This window comes from Haliotis cracherodii, unplaced genomic scaffold (assembly GCF_022045235.1).
Source record: "Haliotis cracherodii isolate W230 unplaced genomic scaffold, xgHalCrac1.p SCAF_18, whole genome shotgun sequence".
Taxonomy (NCBI): domain Eukaryota; kingdom Metazoa; phylum Mollusca; class Gastropoda; order Lepetellida; family Haliotidae; genus Haliotis; species Haliotis cracherodii.
In genome coordinates this window covers 13,899,586-13,912,326 of record NW_027266273.1, presented here as the reverse complement: position 1 = coordinate 13,912,326, position 12,741 = coordinate 13,899,586, and the positions used below count along the sequence as shown (strand labels likewise).

At 43.5% G+C, this 12,741-nt stretch overlaps 1 protein-coding gene across 1 annotated transcript in view; it reads left to right on the top strand.

The window, feature by feature from the left end:
• The window catches only part of LOC139465793 (EGF-like domain-containing protein 2), a 38,326-nt gene that overhangs the window by 22,032 nt on the left and 3,553 nt on the right, over positions 1-12,741 (top strand). The window contains exons 2-10 of the mRNA XM_071247709.1: positions 2,089-2,177; positions 3,393-3,515; positions 4,263-4,376; positions 4,932-5,170; positions 6,111-6,259; positions 7,628-7,770; positions 8,834-8,915; positions 10,241-10,406; positions 11,815-11,965. Coding sequence (XP_071103810.1) covers positions 2,108-2,177; positions 3,393-3,515; positions 4,263-4,376; positions 4,932-5,170; positions 6,111-6,259; positions 7,628-7,770; positions 8,834-8,915; positions 10,241-10,406; positions 11,815-11,965 — 1,237 coding nt within the window. The 5' untranslated portion in view covers positions 2,089-2,107. The remainder of the gene's footprint in view (positions 1-2,088; positions 2,178-3,392; positions 3,516-4,262; positions 4,377-4,931; positions 5,171-6,110; positions 6,260-7,627; positions 7,771-8,833; positions 8,916-10,240; positions 10,407-11,814; positions 11,966-12,741) is intronic.

Below are 12,741 nucleotides of genomic sequence, written 5' to 3'. Positions count from 1 at the left end.
CAGTGACACATAGGACGGCAGTGTCAATCAGCATAATGTCAGTCAGTGACACATAGAACGGCAGTGTCAATCAGCATAATGTCAGTTAGTGACACATAGGACGGCAGTGTCAATCAGCATAATGTCAGTTAGTGACACATAGGATGGCAGTGTCAATCAGCATAATGTCAGTTAGTGACACATAGGACGGCAGTTTTAATCAGCATAATGTCAGTTAGTGACACATAGGACGGCAGTGTCAATCAGCATAATGTCAGTTAGTGACACATAGGACGGCAGTGTCAATCAGTATAATGTCAGTTAGTGACACATAGGACGGCAGTGTCAATCAGCATAATGTCAGTCAGTGACACATAGGATGGCAGTGTCAATCAGCATAATGTCAGTCAGTGACACATAGAACGGCAGTGTCAATCAGCATAATGTCAGTCAGTGACACATAGAACGGCAGTGTCAATCTGCATAATGTCAGTCAGTGACACATAGAACAGCAGTGTCAATCAGCATAATGTCAGCTAGTGACACATATGACGGCAGTGTCAATCAGCATAATGTCAGTTAGTGACACATAGGACGGCAGTGTCAATCAGAATAATGTCAGTTAGTGACACATAGGACGGCAGGGTCAATCAGCATAATGTCAGTCAGTGACACATAGGACGGTAGTGTCAATCAGCATAATGTCAGTCAGTGACACATAGGACGGTAGTGTCAATCAGCATAATGTCAGTTAGTGACACATAGAACGGCAGTGTCAATCAGCATAATGTCAGTTAGTGACACATAGGATGGCAGTGTCAATCAGCTTAATGTCAGTTAGTGACACATAGGACGGCAGTGTCAATCAGCATAATGTCAGTCAAGGACACATAGGATGGCAGTGTCAATCAGCACAATGTCAGTTAGTGACACATAGAACGGCAGTGTCAAACAGCATAATGTCAGTTAGTGACACATAGGACGGCAGTGTCAATCAGCATAATGTCAGTCAGGGACACATAGGACGGCAGTGTCAATCAGCACAATGTCAGTTAGTGACACATAGGATGGCAGTGTCAATCAGCATAATGTCAGTTAGTGACACATAGGACGGCAGTGTCAGTCAGCATAACGTCAGTCAGTGACACATAGAACGGCAGGGTCAATCAGCACAATGTCAGTTAGTGACACATAGGATGGCAGTGTCAATCAGCATAATGTCAGTTAGTGACACATAGGACGGCAGTGTCAATCAGCATAATGTCAGTCAGTGACACATAGAACAGCAGTGTCAATCAGCATAATGTCAGTCAGGGACACATAGGATGGCAGTGTCAATCAGCATAATGTCAGTCAGTGACACATAGAACAGCAGTGTCAATCAGCATAATGTCAGTCAGGGACACATAGGATGGCAGTGTCAATCAGCACAATGTCAGTTAGTGACACATAGAACGGCAGTGTAAAACAGCATAATGTCAGTTAGTGACACATAGGACGGCAGTGTCAATCAGCATAATGTCAGTTAGTGACACATAGAACGGCAGTGTCAATCAGCATAATGTCAGTCAGTGACACATAGGACGGCAGTGTCAATCAGCATAATGTCAGTCAGGGACACATAGGATGGCAGTGTCAATCAGCACAATGTCAGTTAGTGACACATAGAACGGCAGTGTAAAACAGCATAATGTCAGTTAGTGACACATAGGACGGCAGTGTCAATCAGCATAATGTCAGTCAGTGACACATAGAACGGCAGTGTCAATCAGCACAATGTCAGTTAGTGACACATAGAACGGCAGTGTCAAACAGCATAATGTCAGTTAGTGACACATAGGACGGCAGTGTCAATCAGCATAATGTCAGTCAGTGACACATAGAACGGCAGTGTCAATCAGCACAATGTCAGTTAGTGACACATAGAACGGCAGTGTCAAACAGCATAATGTCAGTTAGTGACACATAGAACGGCAGTGTCAATCAGCATAATGTCAGTCAGGGACACAAATCCTGTTAATATCAATCAGTGACCCATATCAAGTCCGGAAATGTCCGTCATCTGTCATCCTTTGTCAGTCAAATGTATCATTTTGCGTTTTCTTTTAGGACAATAACCCTGCCGACGATGTTGCTGATGTCTTCGCAATACAAGATGCTGCTGACGGTGACAATATTCGTCACTCTGTCTGCAATAGGTAAGTTTATTAATATATATATATATATATATATATATATATGTGTGTGTGTGTGTGTGTGTGTGTGTGTGTGTGTGTGTGTGTGTGTGTGTGTGTGTGTGTGAAGAACACCCAGTAAGTGATATGTCAACACATGTTTAATTAATTGCGTGCGTGCGTTCGTGCGTGCGTCTCATCTTCCCGAAGCAATGGAGTCAACTCCAGTCCGAACTTGGCTGGAATAATGGAGTTATACTTTGGCTGGACCAGAGACATCTTTGGTTTTGGTAGGAAAAAACGCTTCCATGCACAGTCTAACCAAAAACGCGTGACGATATCAACACTGTCGTGCCGATTTCGGTCGGTTGCAGGGTTTTTAACGCATGTGTACCACCAACACAGCGTCATCAGATATTGACCCAATACATTCATGTTTCTAATTAAGGTGCTCACGTGTTTTGATGCACTTCGTGAAGTAAGACCCGCTTTATTACCATATAGATCTTGACCATCGATCTGATCGTCTTGACTGGGTGAGTGGGTGAGTATGGTTTTACGCCGCTTTTAGCCATATTCCATCCATATCAGTGTGTGTGTGCGTGTGTGTGCGTTTGTGGATGTATATTGATCCCCCCCCCCCCCCCCCTCCAGCACATTATACTGACTCCGATGCGAGCAGCCCTTCTTTATCCCTTTGTGCCGAGCGCAGGCAGGGTAACAATAAGTACTGTCTGTTGACATCTTCTTGTATGACGCGGCAAGGGGATGGCACCACCGATATCCGCGATCCGGGCAGACTCCGGTTCAAGAACGGCCTAGTCGTCTAAGATGCAGCAATTCGCTCTGCAGATTTGCGTCCGTTGGGCACTCCAGGAACCTATGATCATGGGTTCGAATCCATTCACGCTTTCCTCCCCCATGATGTTGACAAGTCGGAATATAACTGGAATACTTTTAAAAACGGCGTTAAACCTAACTCACTCACTCAAGAACATATCCTGATTTGTTGATGCTCACGTAGGCTGTGGTGGATCGATCTACTTCTTTCTATTATGATCCACTTCTTCCAGCTACTTGTCAGCACCATACCCGTGCTCGTAGGTTTCGCCGAAGTGGTAAACGTCTGAGGCCTGCATCACTTCGGGCTTTCCTCCCACATTAAGCTGACATGCCGCCATATAACTGGAATACTGTTAAATGCGGCGTTACACCCAACTCACTCACTCACTCTTCCAGCTACGGCATCGTTTGACTGCCGTCGGAAAGGACAGGACTGTCAAAATAACGGTGCCTGCAACAACAACGGAAACTGTAGTTGCGCCAGTGGCTATGATGGTTACAACTGCCGTATCCAGACAGGTAAGTCACATCGACGTGAACTCTAGATTTATCCATCCCTTTGAAACATTGACATTTATTTCGCATTCTTGGAATATACTGCCTTTTACAATACCAGAAACGTTTTTGGTAACTGTTTTGGAGGGGAACTGTCTCACAATTGGCGTTTTGTGTTTTGTTTTGTTTTGTTTTGTTTTGTTTTGTAGTGTTCAAATTGTACACTTTGTACAGTTCGGGGTTTGTTTGTTTGTTGTTACACGCCGCACTTAGAAATAGTCTGGCTGTATGACGAGGCTCTGCTAATAATCGCATCTGGACCAGACAAACCAGTGATTGATATTATGGAGCTTCGATCCACGCAATTGGGCTACGATGACATGCATCAACCAAGTCCAGACCACCCGATCCCTTTAGTCGCCTCTTAGGACAAGCATAGTCGGGGTGGTCGGGTAGTCTAGTGGTTAAAGCGTTCGCTCGTCACGCCTAAGACCCGGGTTATTCCCGACATGGGTACAATGTGTGAAGCCCATTTTTGGTGTCCCCGTCGTGATATTGCTGGAAATTGCTAAAAGCGGCGTAAAACCACACTCACTCACTCACTCACAAGCATAGTCGTCTTTTACGGCAAGTAGGGTTGTTGAAGGCCTATTCTAACACGGATCTTCAGGTGTTAGTAAGTTAGGTATTCGTTTGGTTCCTCTATTAGAGGGACAGGTGTTTTAAATTGCACTACGGCCTGTGTATGATACGAGGCTGCATCTATTACAGCGGGAATAGCAGGTAGCAATTGTACGTCAGAATGTCTCAACGGCGGTGTGTGCGCCAACAACACATGCTTCTGTACCGAGAATTACTATGGAAGTACTTGCAGCAACAACAGAGGTAGGTAGAAAAGTGCGTTAGATGCATCTACTTAGCACGTAAGGTGTAGTAGGCATAGTATGCATTTTGTATTGAGACTAAAGTTAGAGCTGCAAAACCATATCAATTTTAAGTCCAACCATTTATTCTTGGACAATGTATTTTCTCGACAAAATAATTGTACCCCCCCCCCCCCACACACACACACACACACACACACGCTCCCATGGGACAATGTATTTTTTTCCAGAAAAAACCCAGCACCACCACCCCAAACACACAAAACAAGACCACACACACACACACACACACACACACACACACACCACCCTCAATATCAAGTTGTTGTTACCTATGCAACAATACATCCACTTATTCTGGAGAATTTCATACATATTTGTTTTTGTCTGATTCACTGAATAACTCACTTACCTTTTCATTTATAATTATAACCTTTTCGGCAGATTTTAAGTTTTGTATTGGCAACCCCAAAAACAGAATCGATTTTTCAGAAATAAGTTTTCCGATTGAGCAGTTTCTCTGATAAAGACACCATCACATTTGTCTGTTTTACAGAGCAAATACTGTGTTTCGGAGACAAAAAGGCCATCCACATCAACCCGGAAGGCTTTCAAGGCACGATATACATCGCTGGAAAACGCAACATCGACAACTGTACCTTCAAAAAAGTAAATGATGTCATCCCAACTCTTCCACAGAATAATCTTTCGCAGAACGTTACTTGGAATGAAGGTTATGCGATTTTGATTCCTGATAACAGTACGGAGTGTGGGCCAATCATCAACAGGACAAACGTGAGTAAAGTGGAGCAGTTGTCTATATGTTTGTTTGCCGCACTCAGCAATCCAGACTATCTAGTGATTGACATCATGAGCATCGATCCACGCAATTGCGACACGATGACATGCATCTAACAAGTCAGCGAGTCTGACCACCTGATCCCGTTAGTCGCCTCTCACGACAAGCATAAACGCCTCTTACGGCAAGCATAGGTTGCTGAAGACCTATTCTACCTCCCATCTTCACGGGTCTGGATTAGTTATCTTACGTAAATGTAAAAATACTTTTTTTCTGATGGCCACCACATGCCAATAGCTTTTTGATTCTCACAGTTGATGTTTTGTTTTGTTTGTGTCTTTGTGTAACGCCGCACTCACCAATATTCAAGCGAAATGGCTGCGATCTGTAATTACTTAAATCTGGACCAGACAATCCAGTGATGGACATCATGATCATCTATCTGTTTGTTGTTGTTTAACGCCGCACTCAGCACTATTATAGCTATATGACGGCGGTCTGTAAGTAATCGAGTCTAGACCATACAGTCCTGTGATTGACATCATGATTTGTTGGTTGGTTGGTTGGTTGGTTGGTTTGTTGTTTAACGACGCACTCAGCAATATTCCAGCTATATGACGGCGGTTTGTAAATCATCGAGTCTTGACCAGACAATCCAGTGATTGACCTCATGAGCATCAACCCACGCAATTGTGATCGATGACATGCATCAACCAAGTCAGCGAGCCTGACCAACCGATCCCGTTTATTCGCCTTTTACGACAAACATTGGTTGCTGATCCCCAGGTTTAACCTTGACCTTCACGGGGTTCCTGCCGATGTAAACACCTACTCATCGATGTTTTATTTTTTTCAGGAAATATGTTACATCACATAGTTTTTATACATGTTTGTTCTTTTCTAAGGACATGGAGTCACTATTTTTTAATCTTACAGGGCACAGTGTTGATTAACGAGCGTTTTGTCAACATCGAGTATGACACAAATATTGTGACAACGCTGGACGAAAGACTCAGTGCCAAGTGTGCATTCGACAACAACACTGTTCGAACACTTGGGGACGTGGTGACGGCGGAGGTGAATTCGTAAGTTCGGGTTTTGTTTGTTTGTTTGATGTTTAACACCGCACTTAGAATATATGACGGCGCTTTGCATATAATCGAATGTGGACCAGACAAACCAGTGATTGATATCATGAAGCATCGATCTACGCAATTGGGATACGATGAAATGCATCAACCAAGTCCTGACCACCAGATCCCGTTAGTTGCCCCTTCCAACAGGCATAGTCGCCTATGACTGAGTAAGCACGTTTATTGCTATTTACGACACACGAGTTTTCATGTTTAAGTATGGCGATCATAACTATAAAACAAAATCCCGTGAACGTCAAAACCGATGTTTAAAGTGTGACAAGTGTTTAGAATCCTCTATTCAATGGGACACAGCTTGGGTATCTCAAATCTTTGATTGCCGTTCGAAATTGGATTCCCATGTCTGGTCTTGCTCTTTGTGTTCAGAGAAATATTGAGATGCTTTTTCCCTGACCTGCTAGCCACAAACAGTCTTTTTATTGTTTATTTGTTGTATAACGCGCACTCAGCAATATTCCGGCTCATTGACGGCGGTCTGCAAATGATCGAGTCTGGACCAGACAGTCCAGTGATTGACATCATGAACATCGATCCATGCAATTGGGATACGATAACATGTATCAACGAGCCTGACTACCTGATCCTGTTAGTCTCACCTCTTACGACAAGCATAGTCGCCTTTTACGGCAAGCATGGGTTGTTGAAGACCTATTCTAACCCGGATCTTCACGGGTCCACACTCAGTCTAGCTCCATTAAATGTTGATATGGCACGTCTACCTAATGTGCTATCACAGGTTTACTCAAATAAAATAAAAAACGTGCATGTTAATTTATTTCGTGTCACACTGAACAATTTGGCCAATACACGTGCCGCTATATACGAACAATTAAATATGCCCGTCAGATATATCCCATATACTGTAAGAGTATCAATTATTCAAATACCTTTATCGAGCCACTTCGATAACTCACAACTCGAGTATTTTCAGCAGCTCCTTCGCTATATGGATGAAATAATGCCAATGCGACGTAAACTTTTAACTCACTCACTCCAATGCAATGGAAAAGTATAATACTTTGGGTGAGTGAGTTTAATGGATTTAGTTTGGTTTCCACTTTGTAGAGTATTCCCGAGTATTCCACATCACAGTGTGTCAGTGTGGTGTGGGATGAAAGCCCGAAGTAAAACCCAAAAGCACGGGTATGGTGCTGGCAAACCTAATTCTCTTGCGTGCCCAGGGACGCAACTCTTCACAGAGAATCGCGGCGCCTTACCCGACTGCGCCATCCGTGCTCTAAAGTATGTTGAAGCATGACTCTTTCTATATTTACCACATGTAAAAATGGTTTATTTCAGTGCTCAGTACATCAATACATCAATCACCAACATCTATGAGCCTGTGGTGTTCAAGGTAACCGCCAAGAACCAGCCCTTGAGTACTGCCCCCATGCTGATAGGCGAGGAACTCACCTTCTCATTCAACATTCCTGTCGAAACAGGTACACAAACAGGACTGCGCCAAATGTGTTACCTACATTTTTTGTTACATTATGCAATTTCCCTTCAATTTAAGCAATTTTGAATTTTGTGTGGATAGATACCTCGTTTTGCAATAGATTGGTTGGTTGGTTTGTTGTTTAACGCCCCACTCAGCAATATTCAAGCTATGTGACGGCGGTCTGTAAATAATCGAGTCTGATTGATATCATGAGCATCGATCCACGCAAGTGGGATCGATGACATGCATCAACCAAGTCAGCGAGACTGACCACCCTATCCTGGTAGTCGCCTTTTTCGACAAGCATAGTCACCTTTTACGGCAAGCATGGGTTGCTGAAGACCGATTCTACCCCGGAATCTTCACGTGTCCGTTTTGCAATAGAAAAGGTTGTGGTATACAGGAAGAAGTTGAAACGAAAATCTAGTTTTTCACGCCTGGCCATCTGACTATCGGTTTCACTTCACTTGCTGGAGCTAGACATATATGCATGTAAGTTAAATACTAATACATACACCCGTTTCGAGGACTACTGCGTCTTGTAACAAGATGCATGTTGTCTTTTGAACTTGAAATCAATATAATGACTTCCGAAAACAGGGTTTGGGAAAGACTGTGTTTTGAAGCATACAGATTCTCAGGTTGAGGATTGGGGGTGGTGTGTGTGTGGGGGTGGGGGTGGGTGGGGGTGGGTGGGTGGGTGGGGTGGGGGGGGGGGGGGGGGGGGGGGGGGGGGCACTGAGTTAGGGTTAAAGCCGCTTCTAATATTATTCCAGTTTCTTACAACAATGTCATTTCAAAAATTAATCAAGTACAAATATTCAATAAAATAGATCCACCAGCAAATCTCACGATCTGCTTGAAATTGTCGCTTTAGAAATGGGACTCAAAAGAATTGTTATAACTTGTGCACGTGTTATTATCAGCGAATGCTGATAAACGCATCATCTTTACTGCAATCCGAACCAAGTATTTCCTTCACGTTTGTAGTCATGTTTCGTGTGTATCAGGCCAACGGTTTCTCTGTTGCTTCGAGAAAGTGTATGCTCTTCTTTCTGTTTCAGGGTATGCGTCGGTAATTGTGATGAGTCTCACAGCTAATAACACCATAGTTAATGGTACAACGTTTCCCATCATAGTCGACAAGTAAGTACATAAAACATCGCCTTCACCACGGAGGTGATATGCCTATATAGGCCCTTCTTATATCATTTGATCAGTTATTGCCGCCTGTGTTACGTCATGTTTTGTTTGTTTGTTGTTGTTTAAGGTCGCACTCATCAATATTTAGCAATTTTACGGCGGTCTGTAAATAATCGAGTCTAGACCAGACAATCCAGTGATTGACATCATGAGCATCGATCCACGCAATTGGGATCGATACCATGCTTCAACCATGTCAGCGCACCTGACCACCCGATCCCGTTAGTCGCCCCTTACGACAAGCATAGTCGCCTTTTTCGGCAAGCATGGGTTGCTGAAGACCTATTCTACCCCGGATATTCACGGGTACATTAGTCATGTACATTGAGTTACCACAAACAACCTTGTACTGCTCAAATAACATCTTTGTTCTGTTTTATGTAAACAGTCAGCATGGTGCATGCGTGTGTGACCCCGTGTTGTCGTCCCTCAGCAACCCATGTCGTTAGAGGCGAATAACGAGATATGGGGGTCCGGCTCGACGACTTGGTTGATGCATGTCATCGTATCCCAACCGCGTAGATCGATACTCTTGATGTCAGTCTGTGGATCGTCTGGTCCAAACTCGATCAGTTACAGACCACCGTTACGGCTTTAATCAACAAAAACAAACAAACTGAAAACGATGTCCGTAAGGTTTCCCCTGAAACTGATTGGGAGATGTTTAATACCTTTATGAAATTCATTTTGCTATACGAACGTTCAGAATGTTCTAATTGTAAAACATTTCATTGAACATGTAAATGTCGATCTCAGAGAAGGACCAACAAATTAAAAATACTTTCCTCCCACATAAGTCAATGATTATATCGTCCATGTGTATGTGGTAGTCTTCACGGGAGAAGAGGAGAAGAGCTTTCAATGCATACATGCATTATTAATATATATTGTAGCCCCTCTTAGATGTAAATTCTGCACTGGGTAGACTATTCTAACGGGTCGATCCGTAGACCCAAGTCGTTACCTATAGATGAGTTCAAACAACAATAAAGTGAACGGCCACGTGGCCGCAACTGTGATTGACACTACTAACTCTCAGTATCTTCCTTTGATGTTAGGGGCGATCGGGTAGCCTAGTGGTTAAAGCGTTCGCTCGTCACGCCGAACATCCGGGTTCGATTATCGACATGGGTACATTGTGTGAAGCTTATTTCTGATGTCCCCCGCCGTGATATTGCTGGAATATTGCTAAAAGCGGCGTAAAACCATACTCACTCACTCCTTTGATGTTACTTGTGTTTTAACGTACCTGCTATATATTTTTCAAGGTGCCCTGGCCAAAACGCAGCCTCTGTGTTGACGACCCTTGAACGATCAGCTGATAACAGAACAGTTACAGTGAAAGTCAAAGTGTTTAAATTTGTTGGCCAAGACAAGGTCGGCTTCTCATGTACTGCCAGAATATGCAAGGCCGGCGACACACAGTGTGACAAGGTAAGTTGATCTGTATAGTTCACAATAGTAACCCCTGGACGATCCGGTTAGAATTTCTCTTCAGCGATTCATGCCTGCCGTGAGAGGCAACTAACGAGATCGGCTGGTCAGGCTCGCTGACTTGGTTAATCCTTGTTACTGTATCCCAATTGTGTAGATGCTCACGATCTCAATCACTGAATTATTGGATTATTTACAGACTGCCGTCATGGTGTCCTCAAATCCTCAAATAGCACTGTATCCGACTCACTGCCATAAGACTTCAGTTGTCTGAGTTAGAAAACAATGAAGCTTGCAATTAAAGTAAAGGCGCGTTGATTGAAACATTTGAACCGCTTCGAAAATATTTATCTTAGCTTCGCCCTTTGGAATACTATCAGCTCAAATTCGAAAGGCGAATACTGTGCCATAGCAGCGACTTCGGTTTCGAAACATATTTGTATGGACTGTCAATCTGTGCGATAGTCCACCCATTTTCTACCCCAAAAATGTAGGCGTGAAATGGCAAGGGTTGAAACTAGAATTGGTATGGGCTAGTGGACACGCTTGCCTCGAAAAGATGAAACACTGGCAGTAATCGTTTCTCTGAAGCACAATTTACAAATACCTTGCCTAACATCTGTACCAATGTGAATGCTCTATGTTCTTAAAACCAACTATCTTGCCGTCAAAACGTACCCTCAAACATTTGTACATACGATGAGGTTTCACACCGAACCCGAATTCCGTCGTCTATTTGTAAAAGTTTGTGGGGACATTTAGGCTTATGGGAAAATGTTTTTTTTTATTAGGAAATTCATGCATTTCTAATTTTGTCTACTTTTATCGTCTGTGACAATTCAATTGGCGGATGTCACAGCTGGCGCAGTAGTCTAAGAGTTGCATCCGTTGGGCTCGCCAGAAACTTATGATTGTGGGTTCGAATCCCGGTTCGCCCCGATTATGGTTTTAGGCTTGTTAGCACCATACCCGTGCTTGTGGGTTTCACCGAAGTGGTAAATGTCTGCATCACTTCGGGCTTTCCGCCCACATTAAGCTGCCGTGATATGACTGGAATACTATTCAAATCGGCGTTTAACCCCACTCACTCACTCATTCAGCTCTAAGGCGAGATTTACGGACAACAGAAGTTCATCTCTTGTCACTATTCGTCTGAGGGGATGTGATGCCACAATGAGCAGGTTCATGGCACATTATGTAGGTTGATAGATCAAGAAGGCACAACCAGTTGCCGCAGGACCCTGGTCAGGTTGAGGGCGGGCCTAAGAACAGGTACATGTACGAGGCAATTATAGTCCAAGAAGGGGATATTTACTGAATATAAAAGAAGGCATTACATTTTAGGGGATGTATATTATTTTCACTGTGAGGGTCGGTAACAGTTAGCTAGTAAGTGTTTATGTTGTAGTCCATGTGTAATGGACAAACGACGCCAACAGGCATCGGGCGCCGGAAGAGGGAGGCTGCAAACGAGAAGACCATCGAGACGGTTGTCAAGGTCACCGAGGACCCTAAAGAAGCTGCCGCAACCGGAACAGCACCGACAGTTAACCCCTCAGGTTAGTAGCAATGCAATGATGCATATTTATAGAATAAGCTCCAAGTTAGGGTAATAACGGCTTATCTTTTTCTGGTGAATTGATTTTTTAACTTTCAATATTGACACGCGACGAACGGATATTATGATCCGTAATTAAGACTTGGTAGCTCTTTGTATTGCCCGTCGATATATTTTCTGAGGAAATGTTGAAAAACATATGGGTGTCCTGATCGTAGTAGTAGTGGTAGTGGTAGTGGTAGTGGTAGTATATCGCACGGATATCGCCCTGGTACAACTGGTACACTGACGTTCAAACATGTTCAGTGTCAGACCGAAGACCAGATTGATGTTGGGTATGATATGAAATCTTCCTTTGAGTAAACGTTTTTATAACATAACATCAAATTGTCAAATATGTGCAAGTGAATGCATGCATTTTCATCTTGTTTGAAAGACAGACGTACTAAGGGACGCAACTCCAATTTCTTACCAGCCAGGCTGATACATCGATCGCCCAATCAAATTGCATTGACATGTACGGTCTGGTTGTTACCAGCCCTGTGGTATGACCACACCTGCACAATGCCTCGTGTCATTGATAGGTATATGACAAGGGCCAATTAGTCCTGGTTATGTCCAGGCGCTAAAACATTGGGTTTTAGGAGATGTATCCATGTACAGAACCGAATTAAACCGAGCCAAAACGATGCTTTCACTTCATGGCTATGCATTCATAATATCAAATGAACAGTGGATATTGTTTTATACCGCGTAGAACCCTGTGTAGCTGTACGC